The sequence below is a fragment of the Haplochromis burtoni genome, unplaced genomic scaffold (genome assembly GCF_018398535.1).
Source record: "Haplochromis burtoni strain Fernald_Lab_line unplaced genomic scaffold, NCSU_Asbu1 Contig_2, whole genome shotgun sequence".
Taxonomy (NCBI): Eukaryota; Metazoa; Chordata; class Actinopteri; order Cichliformes; family Cichlidae; genus Haplochromis; species Haplochromis burtoni.
The window spans coordinates 2,871,848-2,892,037 of NW_024582363.1; the positions used below are offsets into that span (position 1 = coordinate 2,871,848).

General features: G+C 38.7%; 1 protein-coding gene across 1 annotated transcript in view; it reads left to right on the plus strand.

Annotated features, from left to right (window-relative positions):
• The window catches only part of LOC102308943 (collagen and calcium-binding EGF domain-containing protein 1), a 42,085-nt gene extending 22,917 nt beyond the window's left edge, over positions 1 to 19,168 (plus strand). Inside the window, exons 3-11 of the mRNA XM_005913025.3 lie at positions 7,575 to 7,627; positions 9,117 to 9,251; positions 9,699 to 9,836; positions 10,703 to 10,836; positions 11,091 to 11,205; positions 11,386 to 11,525; positions 12,029 to 12,064; positions 12,414 to 12,449; positions 13,112 to 19,168. Of these exons, the coding sequence (XP_005913087.1) occupies positions 7,575 to 7,627; positions 9,117 to 9,251; positions 9,699 to 9,836; positions 10,703 to 10,836; positions 11,091 to 11,205; positions 11,386 to 11,525; positions 12,029 to 12,064; positions 12,414 to 12,449; positions 13,112 to 13,300 (976 nt within the window). The 3' untranslated portion in view covers positions 13,301 to 19,168. The remainder of the gene's footprint in view (positions 1 to 7,574; positions 7,628 to 9,116; positions 9,252 to 9,698; positions 9,837 to 10,702; positions 10,837 to 11,090; positions 11,206 to 11,385; positions 11,526 to 12,028; positions 12,065 to 12,413; positions 12,450 to 13,111) is intronic.
• The last annotated feature ends 1,022 nt before the right edge of the window (positions 19,169 to 20,190 follow it).

The following is a 20,190-nucleotide window of genomic DNA, read 5'->3' on the forward strand; positions in this document are numbered from 1 at the left end:
TGTGCTGCAGGCAAGTGGCTCTAACTGGCACAGCTCCTATCACAGTAAAGAGATAAACTATCACATATAAACAGTACTCTGCAAATATAGATCCACAATATTTCCACACTTTAGCAATGCCTGTAACAATGCCTACATGAACATGTTTGGCAGTTTTATTTTTTACCATCTTATTTTAGCACACGAGCATGCTGTTGGTGATCAGGTAGTAGGAAGCCCAGGAGTTTTCAGGTATCATTTTTCTAGCACTGTCACCTCACAGCAAGAGGTTTCTGGCTTCTAACCTACTGGTCAGCTGGAGCCTTTCCATGTTTTCTCCCAGTGTCCAAAGAGATATTTGTTAGTTTAATTTTTGATTCTAAATTGGCTGCATGTGAAAATATGTCTCTATTTGTTGGTCAGCTTCACGTGGCCATAACTTTGATTAATGTTTGAGAAAGTTGTTGGATGATCATGACGGTTAATGTGCTGTTGATGTCTTAGTTGTTTACAAGTCATGTGACCTCTGTCATTGCATTTAGCTGCTTTTTGTAGGGCTAAAGGAACATTGAGAATATTACTAAAGTTGACAGGATTCATTTTTTGAGGTTCAAATAGTCCATACATGTGGACACTGTTGCTTCCTACTCTGGACACAAGGATTTGTTAAAATGGGACACTTTGTGTTAAGTTACATTCTTTGGGAAGTTGTTGTGTCCCCTTAATGGTTTCTTCATAGTATCTGTGGGGAAAAGAAGCATCATTTGAAGTTCAGCAAACAGCTGGTCCTTATTGACACCGCAGTTTAAAGGTTGTTGTAAAAGGTTGTGACCATTCCTGGCCTCAGCAAGTCTTATGGAGGATGGAACAATATTCATCTGCATGAAATGAAGATGGAAAAGGTAGACACCTCATCAGGTTTCTTGGCTGGAGAGCAACAGGAGGCCAGCATCATGTCAGTCTGAGCAGATGAGAGAGCGAGACAGATTATGTCAACAAGTAGTAATGCTGATAGGACGGGCTGAATATAAATTGACGTGTTTCAAATCACGGATTGAATATAAGGAGAGTGAAGCAAAGTGCACTGAGAGGACATGGAAAAAAAGCGGAGAGGGTGCTTGCTAACATCATCGTTTGGTTCGCTTATAAATCCTGACTGACATTAAAAGGCTGCAAGATTACTGGATGGCATCCAAGCCCTCACACAGACTCTCCTGCACATAAGACCATATATACACATGTATTCTATATTCTCACAGACAGGAGCATGCATGCTTAACAATGTCTGACTTTTGGCAGGCAGATCCCGACATTTTTTCTTTTAATTAAATGACACTAATTGCTAATATTTGGTGCCAATATAAAACATTTCTTGCCAACAAAATTACACTACAACTTCTAAAACTATTATATATAATGAAGAGAATGACAAACACACTCAGATTCCCAGCGCACAAACCTTTACATTCACACACACAAAGCTCAGACTGATTCCAGTTTAATGGGGTGTGTTTTAGAGGCTGTGTCATGCTGACCGACATACTTTCACAATCCAAAACAAAAACACACGGGTCACTTCTTCCTCCACCCTCAACTTCTTGTCCAGACGCCTCAGCCTCCACTGTCCCACCCACCAGAGACACCCAAGGGAGAGCTGCTCAGACTGACATGCTGCTTATGTATGTACAGTTTACAGATGTGCAGTGAGTTCAGTTAGTATTCACTATTGCTGACCAGATTCTGTTACCATTCAGGTTTGTTTTTTCTCTACACATTTGTATCATAACTCCTCAAATACAACACACACATCAAAGGTGATGGATATGCTTCGGTGAAGACTGACAAACAAGGGCTTGGTAGAGAAATTCAAACACTGTTTACCTCCACAGGAGATAGAGGGTTTATGAACATCTTAGGCCATTCAACAAGTACCTGTGAAGTGTTCTGCCAACATTTTAAAAGCTCAACTGTACTTTACATATTATCAGCACTATTATCATGAAAATATGTTTTGTTCTGGAATTAAATTAGCATAGTCAAATATACTTACAAGCAGGTAAACAATGTGCAAAAAATGAAATTTAAAGACATACCATTAGATAAAATATAAAGGACACAGTACTTGAGCTACCCCTAGTTTTTTTTATTCTTTTACAGAGAAATATTCAATTCAATTTTATTTTATTTAACAGAACCAAGTCACAACAACATTTGCCTCAAGGTGCTTTATATTGTAAGGTAGACCCTATATACAGAGAAAAACCTAACAATCATATAACCCCCAATGAGCAAGCACTTTGGCGACAGCGGGAAGAAAAAACTCCCTTTTAACAGGAAGAAACCTGCGGCAGAACCAGCCTCAGGGAGAAGGAAGACAGGACAAAAGACATGCTGTGGAAGAGAGCCAGAGATTAATAACAAGCACGCTTCAATGCAGACAGGTCTATTAACACATTGTGAGTGAGAAAGGTGAGTGAAGAAGAAATACTTAATGCATTATGGGAATCCCCCAGCAACATACATCTTTTGCAGCATAACTAAGGGAGGATTCAGGGTCACCTGATCCAGCCCTAACTATATGCTTTAGCAAGGAAAGTTTTAAGCCTGATCTTAAAAGTAGAGATCTGTCTTCAAACTGGAAGCTGGTTCCACAGAAGCGGGGCCTGAAAACTGAAGGCTCTCCCTCCCATTCTACATTTAAATACTGTAGGAACAACAAGTAAGCCTGCAGTGCAAGACTGAAGCGTTCTAATGGGGTGATATGGTACTATCTTATCATTAAGATAAGATGGGGCCTGATTATTTAAGACATTGTATGTGAGGACCAGGGTTTTGAATTAAATCTGGATTTAATAGCCAAAGAAGGGAAGCCAGTATAGGAGAAATATGCTCTCTCTTTCTAGTCCCTGTCAGTACTCTTGCTGCAGCATATGTGCAATCATGCATGGAAACAGAGTATATAAGTCACCAACAGAGTTTTTACAATTCTAACAACCCTGAAAGTCAATATGGCCACCTTTATTCTTCAACAGCGTGAATTCTTTTGAGCAAGCTTTATTGTAATTTTTTAAGTGGTCTTCAGGAATGGTTCTCCAAGCTTCTTGAAGGACATTTCAAAGCTCTTCTTTGGATGTTGGCTGACTTTTGTTCTGTTCTTTGTCAAGATGATCCCACACTGCTTCAATAATGTTGAGGTCCAGGCTCCAAGCAGCCCAGTCGATGACTGGTAGTATTCCACTGTGTGTTTTTCTATCCAGCTAAGCTTTTACTGGATTGGCAGTGTGTTTAGGATCATTGCCGTGCTGAAAAATTAACCTGTTGCCTATCAGATGCTTTCCAGATGGTATTGCATGGCGAATGAAAATCTGATGATACTTTTCTGCATTTCTAATTCCAAACATATTGACAATGCAGCTCCAAACCAGGGGAGAGCCGCCACCATGTTTTACAGATGGCTGTAGACAATTACTGTTGTACTTCTCTACCAACCTCTTCTGCACATTTTGACAAGGATTTGACCCCAAAATGTCACATTTGGATTCATCGGTCCATAAGACAAGTTGCTACTCATTTTACCTCCAGTTATTCTATATTTTTTGCATACCCCTGCCTTCCCCTGGTCTGCACCCTTCCAGTGAGACCGTTTCTGATGAGGTTTTGTTGGGCAATAGAAGGATCAGCTGAAAGGCCAGATGCAGCTCTCAGGTCCTGTCTCAGGTCTTATCTGGATTTCCTTTTCCTATTCCTTAAGGTTAGGACTTTCAGGTACTGTTCATCTTCTTTAGTTGGTTCTTTTATAGGCTTGCCACTTCTCCTTTTGTCCTCCATTTGCACCGTTTTCTCTTTTTTTTAAGGACCCACTGAACACCATGCAGAAACAAGCAGGCGTGTTTGGCTTGTAGCATTTTAGGTATCATCTTATTGGTGAAACTATTTTATTTTATTCCTTCCAAACTTGCTTCTAGTATCAAAGTGTCTCTATATCAATTATGTAATTAATTCTTTGCTAAGTTGCGTCTTATGTGTCCAGACCTTTGCATGCCACTGTGTTTATAGCTAATTTTATGAACACTTTCTTATATTTATGACACCTCTTTTTTCCCTGTTATATTAAAATGACTCATGACACAGCACACATTTGTCAGTTGTTTTGGTTTGTTGTTGAAATGAGCAGACACTGGAATTACACTTCTACAGCCTTATGCATATTTGTGTATACACATCTGCACAGAGAAAGGTGTTATGGGTGACTTATGTTAAAAGAGTTGCACACACAACTCACAATTTCATCAGCAAAAATTGTCAAGCAATGTGATTGTTTAGTCTAATTTGAGTTCAAAGTTGGTCTTTAAAGAAAGACGAGAACAAAACTGATGTTGGGCTATTGGTTTTATTGTCTTAACGTGTTATTATTGCCTAATTAGCACTAAAATCAGTAAGCAGTCGATGCTTATGGGAATGCAATTAGTTTGTCAGGTAGGAAGTGTTCCAGGATTTTACCCTGTGGGGAATATGAACAGCTTGGCTAAAATTCAAGGGAAAAACATTTGCAAACAGGGTGAAAGTGCCCATTGTGTCAAAGCCATACATGTAAAGTTCAGAGTGGCTGTTACGGTCCCTAAATTACTGGCTCAGAGGAACCCATAAACTATGAGAAGCCACAAGCTGTTGGGAGTTCAAAGCAAATTTAATGATGCAAAAACCGAACACAAATAAGGGAGATGGAAGCCCTGGCCAAAACAAACAAATGAGAGAGAAGGTCTTGAACCAGCCAAGTACTGCTTCTTTGGATTCTGCCTTCTGTCCTAAAATAAAAAATACTCAACAGTCAATGATTAACACCACAACCAAAAACATGTCTGCTGGTAACTCAGCTAATAGCTAACAAAACAAACCTGCAAAAACAGCTCAGGATTAAAGCTGACTCTGCGGTGGTGGTGAACCAGACACTCTACACCTCTGGCTTTCAATATGTGATCGTCAACATGCACAACCAATGAGAGAGAAGGAGCGCACGTGAATGAAAAATGATCAAGACAAGAAGGAAGAACGTAGCAGAGGAGAGAAAAACAGTGGCTTACATAACACGTTGCTTCATACTGTAGCAGTTCAAGAATTATTAAATTCAACAAGAGAAAGTGAAGGAGTCATAAGAGTCATAAGATTTCAGATAAGTTTTCAGGGTGAGAAAGAAAAAAGAGCATAGAGGGGTGTGTGTAGTTTTATGCATGCACTGGGCCATTTCTTTTCTTTGGTTATGCACCATGTTTTCCTCTACTTTTACAAACCGATGGGTTGCTGAAACAAATAAATAGGGTCGTTAAGCCATATGTGTAGTCCTAAATTACAGCTGTTCTAAAGTTGATCAGAACCAGATCTACTTTAATCTTCAAGCTAAATAATCTTTTTAGCTGCTGTCATGCCAACGATATAAATCCAAGAAACCCTCCTGCTCAGACGTACATCTGCATCACATTAGCCCAACTTAGATCACTGACTGAGTGATTGATTGATGGATTGACTGACTGATGCAATGAGTGACAATCTTCATCTCAGTATTCACTTTCCTTTCTCCACCTCAGCTCAGAGCCTGGCTTTATACATCCCTCTCAACACTCCACGCTACAGGCTGCAGATTAAAGCCACTCTCATCTGGATCTCATCAGTTTAGGCTGGCCTCGCTATTTTATAGGTTATTTTTCATTCAAGAGAGGGAGGGGGATCTCATAGTGATTTAAGGTTACACTGCATGGAGGCTGGAGGAAAATAAAAGCAACTTATTGTCTTGAGGGGACCTTGACTGAAGCAGCATGCTAAATCCCCTCCGGTAACAGCTTGCAGTTTTTGGGATAGGAGTTGGGAATTCATCTGTGTTTTTTCAAGCATGCATGTGTGATATTTGTTGCATGCTGTGCTGCTAGAAATTCTGAGCCATTTCCTCTGTTTTTTTCCAGCTGTGCTGCTTGTAACATGTGGTGGATTGTTGTGGGATTGCTGAACGACTGTCATTTCCAAACACCCTAAATCAAGTGTGAGAAAATTTCTTGCCCAATAATTTTTGTGCAATGCTGACTTAGGGAAAAATGCATCTACAAGACTTTAGGAGTTTACATCACAAAAGTAGACTGTAAACAAGTTTTGTTTTTTGTTTTTTTTTGTTTTTTAAATGAATTCATAGTTTAAGTACTGTGACTAAAATTCAGAATAAGAAGTAACTGCAGCTTGTTTTTACCTACTTTTTTAAAACTGCAGTGAAACTGAGAAACAGACCAGTAGCCCTCAGGCAGCTTTGATGACCTGCTGACAAATGAGCATTGTCAGCAGATTGCCAAAATGAACTTGAGTTCTTGGGTTTATTTATTATTGCAATAGTTAGTTAGTTGACTCTAAGTCTACTATTATTTGTAAAGGATGGCCTCTCTCATTTCCAATACTGTTTTGATGCAGGTTAATAATGCATATAAAATAAGCTGCTCTTTACTTTTTAGTGTTTTGCTGCTGCTAGTGCTGAATACCTTCCTCTAAATCAGCGGTCCCCAACCCCCGGGCCTCAGACCGGTACCGGTCCGTGAGTCGTTTGGTACCGGGCCGCGAGTGTTGAGGCTCAGGTGTGAAATGTATCGTTTTCAGGGTTTTTATCGGTTTTCAGCGTTATTTTGTTATCGTTTTTATCGTTTACTCGGTTTTCCTGGGTCTTTTCACGTGTGTTATGAATAAATCTTCTTTTTTTCGGTACCGGTACTAGTTTTATTTTGTTGTATTTATCCGCAACACCTTAAAGGCCGGTCCATGAAAATATTGTCGGGCATAAACCGGTCCGTGGCGCAAAAAAGGTTGGGGACCGCTGCTCTAAATGATGATGTGTTAGTTGTCAGTGAGGGTGGCAGGATGTCATTGTTGTCCTCACGTTTATCTTCAGCTGCACTTATACACTTATACACTGTTTAAATACTACAACAGTTGGCTCGCGATGTACACTTTCCAAATATTTTTTATTTTACAAAGTTCACGTGAACAGCAACAAACTTATAAAACTGCAGTGCTGAAATTATTCAATTTAATTACTGCTCTCTGAAGCAAAGATTTTTTGACTCTACTAAGCAGATTTTGCTTCTTGGCTCTTTACTAATTAAAACAGCCATTTCTACTTGATGGGCAACAAATCACATTTATATAGAAAAGTGCATCATGCAGGCCTGTTTTTCATCAGTGCAATGCGCTACACAGTTAAAATGCAGATTCATCACAGCAGTTATCCTGTTTTTGCTGTTTCATTTACCACTCTGTAATTGTCTGATTACGTGATCCAATATGTAACAAAGTCAACATCAACTGAAACATTTGGTTTGACTGTAGAAGTGCTGGTTTGCAGACTTTTTATTACATATGGAGGTTTTCTGTTTCTCTCCGAGCAAATCAACATCTGGGTACGGCTTTTTATTTATCAAACATATAACATCTGGTGAAGTGAATGTGCTAGAAGGTGAGCCTTTACAACAGCGGTATCACTCTTCTCATGTATAAAAAAATAAAATAAAATGGCTTTCCCAGCTGATCTGAAATTGGCGTTGAATATTCTCCTTTTCTTCTTTCAGGAGGAAGTGCTGTAAAGGATTCAGATTTGTGATGGGCCAGTGCATACCTGAAAGTAGGTAAACCATTTGCTCCATCGCATAAGTTTTGCTCACATCTGGATCCACATGTTTCAAATCTGATGCAATTTTGTTTTCCTCGAAGGCAGTTTATAAACACAACAAACTGTACAAAACATAATGTGGAACACCTTTGTCAGTTTAGCAGTCCTTTCATACAGCTTGTACACTTCAGTCACCTGAAACAAACGGCACATAAAAAATAATATGTCTTGGCAAAGACAACTGACAACTGTGATTTTCCATAACAAACATCTGATTCTTGTGAAAGTTGTCAGCTTTCATGGCCATGTTCTCACGGGCTGGTGAAAAGCATTGCTAAACAATTTCGTTTCTTTCTAAAACTGTAATCCTGTGCTTCCAGATGGTAACAGTAATTAGCATCAGACACTAGACGGTGCTGTTCTTCCATGACCCCATGAAGAACGAATGCTTCCCTAAATTATTTGTGAATAGCTGATATATAAGGAGAGACTGAAGATAGACAATAGATATGATCATATCTGTAGTATGTTTCTTACAGCAGGTTAAAATTTGAACTTGAGTCAACTTGAGCAACAATAAAATTATAATAAAGTATATAAACAAAATAAATCAGTGCTTAACTTTGCTTGACATGCCATTAAAATCTCCAAATGCTGTGGTGCTTACAGCCCCAGCCAGAGGCTATAAGTGAGGCACAGAAACCCAGAGAAGAGATCAAATAACTGTGCATTTTAATGTTTCAGTTTAATGGTTCCTTTGGCCTAATAGCACACAAGTTTAATGCAGGCTGCTGTAGGATTTCAGTTATATTCTATACTAACTACGACATGAACTACTCTGTTGAAAATCTGACAATACACTTATTAGATGAAATCCTAGACTTAGTGTGACTAGTCGCAGGCTTAAAGATTGGGTTAAAGGCTCAGTCATTCAGGAGGAGCTCAGAGGAGAGCTGCTACTCTATCACATTATATGGAGCCAGTTGAGGTGGTTCCTGGGTGCCTCTTAGATGAAGTGTTTTGGATATGTTCTACCAGGAGGAGACCCTGGAGCATACCCAGGACATACTGGAGACATTACGTCTCGTGCCTGGTTTCCTTGTTTCACCCTTAGAAGAGCTGAAGGAGGTGTTTGGGGAGAGGGAGGTCTGGGTGTCTCTGCTTTGACAGCCCCTCCCACGATGGGGAAATACATATAAACAGCAGAATAACAAGCAAGCAACTCTAGATTGCAGTGGCGTATATAAACTCCAACATTCATTGTGATTAGATACTGTAAAGCATGAACTTAATGAAACTGAATAAAACTATGCAGAGTGAAATGGCTTGTATGGAAACTTTGTACATTACTTTGTAGATGTTTTGCTTGTGTTACACCCATCCTACTGTGATATGTGTAAACCCTTTTTGAGTTGTTTCTTTACTTGTTCTGAAACTCTATGAATGAAACAAAGCAGTAATGAAGCTGTATAAAATGCTCACACCACACTCCTCTTTATAGGTGTGGATGTGTGTGCTGCGTCACCTTGCGAGCAGCAGTGCACTGATAACTTTGGACGAGTTGTCTGCACATGCTATCCTGGATATCGCTTTGACCGAGAAAGACACCGCAACCACAAATCTCCATACTGCCTGGGTCAGTTTTCATTATCATTATCTCTGGGAAAAAACAATTAACTATGCTTTTGCATAGGCTATTTGTCATTCACTGCACCACACTTCTTTATTCTTGAAAGTGATCTAAGTAACAAGTGTGGTTTGGAACTAAACAGGTGAAATAGCTCCCTCTTGTGGTTTTATGCAGCAAAACATTTTCTCTCTATTACCATCAGCTTTCTGGGCTTAGACCAGGACCTGGAAAAGTAATTCTAAAAAGCTCTTAATTGCATTTAACACCTCAAAGTGACTTTCATCTTTCAAATTCTACAATAAAAGATTAACCTGAAAACACACAAATGGACAGAAATTACTATGTGTAAGTGTAGGAATTAAACATTCAAATTTTACTTGAGATTTACTGTAAACTAACTTTATCTTTACTACTTTCTTCCCCTTTCTGTCTCTATCACACAAAAATATGCAGACATTGATGAGTGTGAGGCCCCAGGCAGCAGTCTGTGTGACCACGAGTGTGTGAACACAGTGGGCAGCTTTGAGTGTCGCTGTCGCAGTGGTTACATACTTACATCGGATCAACGCTCTTGCATCCCCATACACAACTGTAAGTTTCTGTGCCACTGTAACTCATCATCGCATCATTTTGAGCTTTATGGTTTTTTTTTTCATGTTTGTCTTCTATTTTTCCTGCTCTGTTTCGTTCATTTTAGTTGTAGAGCGCTTTGGTCAACCTTTGTTGTTTTCAGATGTGCTTATAAATAAATTGATCGCTGTAAACAGAACTTGTAGCACATTCTTTTAGGCCTTTGGCTGTTTTAAATAAGATATCGCTTCCAGCTGGTGGTAGGGCAGATTATGTTATAACAAAGATAGATGTGAGATTTTATGTGAGGTTGAACAGAAGAAGGTTGTTTGAATAACTGCAACTGTGAGTAGATGCATGACAAACTTAGGATGCAAAGCCAGGAAAGTAAATGACAAGAACCCGTTTTATTAGGTGATGCAAAAAACATCAAAAACTTTTTTTTAAAAAGAAAGAAACACAAGGTTAAAGAATGAAAATAAAACCAAACCAAAAACAGGAGCATGAGTTACAACAGGAAAAGCAAACACAGAGCAAACATACTGGCAACTGATAGAGGGAAGACAGGAAGATATAAACCCAGGGTTGAAAAGATGGAGATCAGACACAGGTGAAGGCAAAATACAGAAGGAAATAACCATGAAAAATGTGGACAGTGGAAAAATGGAAGTTAAGAGACAGACATAAAAGAGAGACAAAGAAAAAAAGTAAGAACACGAAAACAAAAATCAATTATAGTAATTACAATTACAATTACAGTACTGCTTGTGGTGGTATTTAAACTCACATGAATTCAAAAAAATTGACTGAACTTCTTTCTTCTGTTATTTAACTTAACAGCATGCAGTACAGTTTGAGAATTTTATTTCCTTGTTTTTTTCTTGCAGTGAGCTCATCAGGGAAGTCAGATACCTTGATGAGTTCTGGTACCTGCTCATTCACCTGTCAAGATTTTATGAACATGAAAAATAGTTTACTGCAGCTGAAACTCAAGCTGGGAAATACACACTCACCCAACCAGGTAACATCTTTATGTAATAGCAGTTAAACCAAATGACTGAATCAAGCATTCAAGCATGAACTCTTTCAGTCAGTCAATCAGACCATTTATTCTAAATGATGATGGCTAAAAAGTGAGCAAGACTTAATAGTTGCATAAAAAACTGAGGATGTTAAAGAAATTATTCAATTGTTCACACAGTCAAACTGTGTTGGACCACACATATCTGACCTTTAAATTCATTTTAGTTTAAACTTTCTTCTATTCTTTTGAAGGTACCTGGCTTGGCCAACAGCAGTAATAAACCAAGTCTGGGACGAGCAGGAAAAAAACCTGATGGCCCATGCCTTTCTGGTCTTCCTGGCCCTCCAGGAGCTCCTGGCGTCCCAGGTAATATGAAACTGATGGAAATCCTAGAGACAGATCCACCTCTAGTTACAGACACTGTATTACAGTGGCGAATATTTTGGCTATTTACCTAATAGATTTACTGGAAAATAATCAAATGAAATGTTCTGAACAGACGATGGTCGCTCTTAAAGGTTAATATTTTTCTTCTGTCTCTACCAGGACACCCAGGGCAACCTGGAATGAGAGGTGACCTTGGGGAGAGGGGCCCTCCTGGACCTCCTGGCCCTCGGGGAGACATGGGACCTATGGGTCCAGAGCCTGACCTAAAGCACATAAAGAGAGGCCGCAGGGGGCCAGTGGTAAGGAAAGAAACTGGCACCATAATTTAGGTGTTCTTACAGGCTTTACCTCCCACTTCAATCAGCTCATAAAGCTAATAACCCTTTTCCACTGGCTCAGCGACATGACTGGTGCTGGGACGCATCCAGTTCTGTCTTGATGTTTGTAGAGACGTATTATTAATCCATTTTCAGCGGATTAGCAACCAAATCCTACAAGTAATGTTGGCAGCATAAGTTGCTATTCACTATGAATCTGAAGACTGTACCTGCAATTTATGAGTCTTTTTTTGCAGCAGAGCCTCCAATAGTCACTGATATCAGTAGTCACTACTTGGAACTAGCAAACTTGCTATGTCTTGAAAAAAATCTGTTCTGTGTCAGACACCAGTACTGCATCACTGGAAAGAGGTAGCTCAAAGATGAATAGATGAACTGTATGATAATAGTTTAAGCAGGTAACTGTTGCTGTGATTAAAAGAAAACCTGCTGTTCTTAAACCCATCTCTCAATCGTTTATACAGGGACCACCCGGGGCGCCAGGAAGAGATGGATTAAAGGTTGTTATAGCAACTTTATTTTGCTTATGTGTCTTTGTATGCTTTTGTGTCACCATCGCCAGTCGCCATCTTGTGCCTGTCTGTGTCTGGCTCACACATTTCAAATGCACTCTTAGTAGACCCTGCTCTGAAAAGCAAACTTAACAACATTTATTACGTTTTTTTGTTTTTTAACTGTTTCTTATACCTCGTCTCACCATTCTGACATTTAAACTCACCACTGATGCTCTTCCCATGCATGAAGCTACAGTACACCCTGTTATGAGTCTTATTGTCCATGGAAGCAAGCAAGCTGAATACAGTTTAAAAGGTTAAAACTCAATCAGTGTGTGCTGTTTCTCATCTACAGGGTGACAGAGGAGCTCCAGGTCCCAGAGGCCCACCTGTAAGTTATTATAGATGTATGGATTATAACACACTATATCAATGATAGGCATAGCCACTGTGAAATCACCTACTTGTTTACGTAGCCCTGGTGTAAAGCTTTAGTCTAAGCGTTTTAGGTGCTAGAAGTGATCATATTTGGATAAGAGGGTTAAAAAAACAAAGTCTGGCAAGGTTGGTTAACAAGCTGCATCCATACACCTTAAGTGTGCATCAGTCAGACACTCAGTACCTGCTAATAAGTGCAATGTAGCATAAAAATAACATGCTAAAAATTAACCATGAAAACTGGAACACAGACTTTTTGTTCTGTTGTAATATTAGTCCACATTATTCATCAGATAATTTCACTGAACATGTTTTAAAAGGAACAAATGCCACAAACATGGGCAAAAGGTGGTACATACTAGCAGACAGCTACTTGCTAAATCCCTTTGTGGCTGCAACCCCATATATTTAAGTCTAGAATAAATTTAAAAGGGTGAGCTTACAGCTGTGATGTAAAGGGTAAACTAGTTATGGGGGCTAACTGACATTTGGAGTAATGATTTAGTGACCATTCAAGGAGCTGCACTGTTTCGGGGGCTTTCAGCTTTTCCTTCATTTTCAGGCTGCATGTGCACAATTAATTAACTAACCAATCAATTTCTCGCCTGTCTCTAGGGTCCACCTGGCTCCTTCGACTTTCTTTTGCTAATGATGGCTGACATCCGAAATGACATAATCGAACTGCAAGAGAAGGTGTTTGGGGAGCAGCGGGGAATCTCTCTGGACAGTCCTCCTCATAACAGCGGGGAAGCAGATTTTGTAGAGTGGGGCTCTGGAAAAGGAGATCACATGCTTAATACCTGACCTCTAACGTCCACCTCAGAGTAACAATTTCTTGATCCCAGCAAACAACATATCAATCCTGACTCTTTGCTTAGAGGATAACGGATGCTGGCGGTCAAAATGTTAGCGTGTACATAATTCCTAAACTTATGGCTGGGATGAGCCTTGCTTGAACTTCAACAATGGTACAGACAGTAAAAGAGAGCAACCTAAATTTTGAAATCTGATGCTTTGACCACTGCAAGCGCTGTTTTGCTTCCTTTCAAGTGGATGTGAGAGTGAAGGGTGTGCGTGCAGGACATGGAGTGAGAAAGATGCCGCGTGAGCCTTTATGTCTGAGTCTCTGAGCTGTGCCTCTGAGCAGAACCACTTCAAACGACCGACTTTATCGTCTACATCTCTTCCTGTTTCTGAGTCTGTTCATGAAAGCTCTGCTGTGCCACTCACAGTTTGCCTCCAGGGCACTGGTATGAGGACCCAGGCCCTGCGCTGTTACCCTCCTCAGGACCTGCCTGTGGCATCCAGCCATGAACACTGACTGTGCAGCTAACCTCTGAGGGGGTCTTCAGAAAATAAAGATATATGAGTATGGTATTGTTAAAATTAAAATTAAAGAAGATCAATTTTAATAGAAAAAACATTTAACACATAGAAATCACCTGATATGTACCACTTAGAAATAATATGAAGTGATGTAAATGATTTTAAAAAGTAAAAAATGGACACATAATAATCTTTAAACTCACTTGTTTAATGGGTTCATTATGAACATGTTCAAGAAGAATGTTGAACATCTTTTAAAATTGGAGGATGAGCCAGCAAGACAGACAAGAAGACGGCTGGTCATTTATTTTATTTTATTTTATTTTATTTTATTTTATTTTATTTTATTTTATTTTATTTTATTTTATTTTATTTTATTTTATTTTATTTTATTTCATTTCATTTCATTCTATTTTATTTTATTTTTTTAAGTAAATTATGAAAAGGGTAAACTGAGTGCTTGTCAAGGTTTGTCTTAATGTAGTTATTTTGTAGTTTTCAATTTGAATTTGTTGTCCATCAGTTTCAAAAGATGCAATAATTAGTTGGTTTTCAACAAAGCATGTAGCAAAAGTTACAGAGGAGAATGAGAGCCATGTTAAAAAACATATATATTACTGATTATTTTGAGAGTAAAGTCAAAATGTCGAGATTACAGCTGTTGTTATAAGACAAACTGCCACAGCTGCTATACTCTCTAAAATGCCTTGGTAGATGAGTTAGTGAAAAGAAACTGATCAGTCATCTTATCATGTCTTGTGACACAACATTCATGCTGTTTATTGTAACCATTGATACCCTTACATCTGTCCACTGCCAGCCATTTCATTTTGCCAAATCCACTCTTCTGTGTTTGTGTGTGTTTTTTTTCCATCTGACCAGAAGCAGCTTTCTTCACCTTATACTGATCACTATACTGTGTTTATGTGCTAAAGGATTGATAATTTCCTAGACAATATCAGTGGACAGCAACATCAGGAAGAAGGAGCACAACAAAATAAAGCAGATGTGGAAATTAAAGCCCAAGAGGTCCCAAAAGAGTAGAGCCAGGAGCTCTAACTCTAGAAACAGCACACTATGCAGAATTCTCAAATTACACAGAGCAATAATATATACACAAATATAAAACAGCTAATAATCGCCCTAAATGGTCTATTTTACTTCAGTTCAGCATAATAAAATTTTTATATGAAAAATGTTTTAACAAGGTTGCTAGGAGCAACCAGAAGCATCGCTATCAGGATTTATCCTCCCCATATGAAAATATGAACACAGTTTAAAATGTGTCCACTATAAGTACATTACAATAGAAAACTCAGTAAACTAATTTGAGACTCTAGTATTTTCATCTGGATGATTTTGGTGCTGAATAAATGTGTATAATAATAATAATAATAATAATAATAATAATAATAATAATAATAATAATAATAATAATAATAATAACATAATAATCACCAATTCAGTTTGATAAGACAACCTGAGGGTTTTTGTGCCATAAATCGATTAATAGCAATTGCCAAATTTATAGCCCACTCATACTCATACTCTTTCAATTTATGTCCCAAGGGGGTTGGAGCCTGTCCCAGATGACACTGGGTAAAAAACAGACTACACTCATACCAATTCCAACTCTAACATGCACTGTTGCTGCACTGAAAAAGCAAGGTTGAGTAATTGTGAAAAACAGACACAGGCACAACTCACAAAGAAAGACCCAGCCAACAGTAGTTTGAAATCCAGAAACCTTCTGAGACATAGTGCACTAACTACTCACCACTAAAAAGAGTATGGCCAGACTCAAATTCCCTGCTTGTGTGCACAAACTTGGCCAAATAAAGATGATTCTGACTTTCAAACCAAGTGTGGATTTATTCAGTGCCACCAGCAGAGGGTGCTAATTCTCAGATGGTGCTTTCTCAAAGCAAAGCGTTGCGTTCTTTAATTTGCTTTGTGAATCCCACCCAGGTTTTTACTTACCTGATCAAAGGGCCCTGCCACCAAACCATCACATACTTAGAAGGTGTTTATATTTCTCCATGTTTCTGAGCATACATGAATTATCCTAGCATTCATGTACAGGCTGGTGCTCATCATTATGTTCAGCGCTGACTGTTGAACCATCGCGTGGCTGCATGTTATTATGAAAGGTGTAACAATTAGAGGTCAGAGGTGAAATGTCTTGGGGTACAGAGCTGTAGGGATAATTATAGAGTGCAGGCTGACAGCGAGGGCCTGTTTGAGCTTGTGCACCCCACAACTTAAGAGATTGTGAAATATGTTTGATTTGTGCTGTGATCTGGTTCACCACACATATTATTTATATATATATATATATTTATATATATTTTAAAAATTTTTTTTTTAAATATATATGCATTTACATACACACACACACACACATATCAGTGTCTGTTACGTGTGTGTGTGTGTGTGTGTGTGTTTCACTTCGTGACAGACTTCTCACTTAACAGCTCCACCCCCTGCCGTGCAAACGGGATCAGGAAAAACAACATGAAACAATTTAAGAACCATGTCAGTAAGAGAAAGGCAGGAGACTGAAAGAGATTATCTCATTTCCTTCACCGCTTGTCATGCAATTGGAAGCCTCTTTCTCAGCCTGTAGAGGACAGTAGAGGCAAGGTCACCAGAGTGCATCTTGATGCATGAAGTTCACATACCATCACTCACAATAGATTTGTCTCCTCCATCACAGAAGATCAACAAAACGGGCTCTTCCTTATTTTACATTTTAATATTTTACATTGACTTGCGTTCTAATTCACGTGAGCTTTTATTTCCTTACTCTGGCAAGCATGCAAGATAAAATCTAAGTGGGTTTCATATGAATGTATACCTGAGATCTCCTTTAAGACTGCTCTTATACTCATATCTCTACCAACCCATGTTATAATAACAGACCTTAAAAGTATTCTCAGCCCATGCTGTTGGGATGCCAGACTCCACTGATGTTCTACAGTTAGTAGAATTGTGTAACTATTTGCTGGCATCTTCAGATGAGACTAAAGATACAAGAGATAAAATTTGGCCAGATGTTTCCTAGAATGAGAGGAATTTCCGTGCTGGCACACTATGGGCTATCCATAAATACACCTCATGCACGACAGAGCTGTCACTTCAAACAGTTGAGTGAGAAAAGCGTGTGTAAACTTTGGCTGATTCTGGAGATGCAAATGGATGTGTGTTTCAGTATGCAACCTGGAAAGTTAATAGAGTTAATATGATCCCTTTTTGTGAAATACCATGTTTTAATATCATTTGTTTGATATGTGTATCAAGAGCCAAAGATGGTCTCCCAGTAACCTAGTAAATCAAAAGACCAGAAAAGCATTTTAGAGAATCAACTCTGGTATTCCCCAAACTGTAAGATGATTTTCTACATGTAGTAACTCCCGTTACACAGTCCAGAATAACACCAAGATGCAAAAACTATTTTGCAAAAGAAAAAAAAGGGAAAAAAGAAATAAATGTTAAGGTTTTCATATATAATCCACCATAGAAGGAAATATACATGTGCATCAATATAAACATTAAAATGTGGGGCAGCCTGGTGACCTGACAATGAACCACAACATCCCCGGTGTGCGTCCAGTGCCAGATCCTTTGTTTGATGTCCTCATTTCTCTCATTTCCCATTTTTTTCTGACACCACACACTCCCTCGTGACATAAAATCAAAAATGCTTCTAAGCTAGGTATATTGAGACAGTTCTTAAAATTGATGTTGTTTGTGACATTTTGATGGAAATGGGTTATGTGCTGTATGCTAAAATGACTCAAACATTTTCTGTTGTCAGAAAAAGGAGGATTGGGGAGGACTGGGGAGTCACATCCTCTGGATAGTCATCCAGAGGATGTGACTCCCCAGTGGAAAGCAAAGGTCAAGGGGTAAACAGCCATCACCATATGTGTGATTTGCACATTTCAAAAAATTATTTGTCAGTCCATATTTTGGACTTAGAATTTCATTCTAATTTAAGTGTTGTATGTAGACTTGCTGGTCTATACTTCTTTTTTCTTTGTTCATGTTCTAATATGGTACACGCATTTATTCTATTACCAGGTACCTGTGATTTAGTTTAATGCTGTAAATGTAAAAACCAAAAAACCCAAAAACAACAACAGCAAAAAAAAAAAAAAAATAGCAGAGTAGGATAAGTAAACTCCTTTTCACAAAAGGTATAAAAATAGCTTCAGAATTGTGCAGGGTTCAGCAGAAAGTCAGCATAGCTCCACATTTATCATTCATCTCTTCTTTGTTACCCATGAAACAACCACGTAGCGAAAGAGTCAGATACCAGCCTTAGATAAAAGTGTCACGATCCTGGGTCTTATGACCCAGTGTTTTGAGTTTTAGTTTATTTTGATGTTTATAGTATATGATTAAGCTCATTAGCTTTTCTAGTTCATTTGTTATTAGATTCCCCTTGTGTCTTCCAACCCCTGTTAAGTCTCCCTTGCCCTTCATGTGTTTCATGTCTGTGTCTTACATTGTCAAGTTCAGGTTGTCATGTCTGCGTTTCCTGTTTTATTCTGAAGGGGTCCTGTGTTCCTATGTTCAATGTTTTTAGTTTACTCTCCCCTTGTGACATTGTTATGTTCATGTGTGTCAGCTGTTTCCCCATGTGTTTCCATTTCCCTCATTATCCTGTGTGTATTTAGTCCGTGTGTCTTCAGTCATTCTTTGTCAGGTCGTCTGCTCATCCACGTCACAACTTCAGGTATCCATGTCAGTTCACCATGTTTAGTTTTAGTTCACCCAGTTTAGTTTTAGTTCACCCAGTTTAGGTTATTGTTTAGTTTCACCCATGCCCTTTGCTTGTACCTTGTTTCCTAGCCTCAATAAACGGCTTGTTTTTTGTTAAATCCACGTCACGTTCAGTTTTTGGTCTCCATTTAAGTCATCTCTTGCAAACACATACAGTCTGCCTCAGCCAGACTGTGACAAAAAGTAAACTATGCAGATCTTTTCAGGAAATATGCTTAGGACTATAAATTGTGGGACACTGGCACAGTCATCCTACCCATGGTCAAAAACCATAGCTACAGTTATATGATGCATATGGGCTTCGGTTCAAGGGGAGGAACATAAATATTGCATTAACCCCTGAGTAATGATAGCCACAAGGACCCATATGTGATAAGACAGTTCATTCAGAATAATTTCATTATATAGAATCCTTATCCTAATCCTTCTCTAAAAACAAACAACAACAAAAAAGTCTACTGGAGGCATGGCAAGAAAATTGGGATTAGTTAAATAAAAAACTGCCAAAAGTCCGTAGAAGACAACAGTGGTGGGTGATCATGGCTTCATTTCTGTGATTAAAAAAAACTGTCTCGACATCCAGGTACTGTAAGTGAAGAACACTCTCCAGGATTTAAGCATATTATTATCTACATTTCAATCCGATCGTTCAGTCTGACGTCACTAGCTGTGTCTGGGCCTAAACTCTGCTGCAGGTCCATATATCAAATGATCACTGTGGCATTACTGAGAGTTAAAACACTGTCTTAAGTCTTTCATCTTCAATAAAATGATCAGCGTTCTGCTCTACCAGGTGTAACAACTGAGTTTAACATCCAGGCATCCATGAAAACGGAATTTATGACATTTAACGGAGTTAAGTTAGCAGGAAGTTAGCTCGCTAGCTTCCACCTAAATACAATATAGCATGTCCTGACTGCGGGGTTTTGGAAACAAATTAAACCGTACAGCTTTCTTATCACTTCCAACATAAATGAAGACAGAAAACTAAACAGCAGTGACGTTTGTAGGGTTACTGAAGTTTGGCTAGCTGGTATATAATGATGTGCTACGTGACCGCTAGCGACACAGCTATGTTAGCCTAATATAAACAAGCTAACTTTTTTTCACTCGATAAAAGTTAACGTGAGTGTTCTCGGTGGTCAGGAACAAATGTAATCGCATGGCAGGATGCTGTAAAAGGACCAAACTTCAGCCAGGAGAACAACTGAGATAATCCATCCACAATACGAAGTTAGTCATTCATATACTGCTGCATGGGCTGTGCTGTAGTTACATTGTAAGGTTTTAAAAACTGAGCTTAAATAAATGATTAGCGGTAATAAAAGCCGAGGGAGGTCAACAGTGATCACTGACTTTTTTTAGGAGCTTTTTGAGATTAAATAGAAGAAAATACAAAGCATTAAATATGTTAACAACACAAAAGCCATATTAAATGCAGACTACTTTAGGCCCGGAAGTAGGATTCGTCACGTCATCACTTAATAATCGGATTCTGGAAAAAAAACAAAACATTATTTCATTGTACATGTGCAGTCACAGTAAAGAGCTATTCTATTCAAGTCTGTCATGCAGAGAAG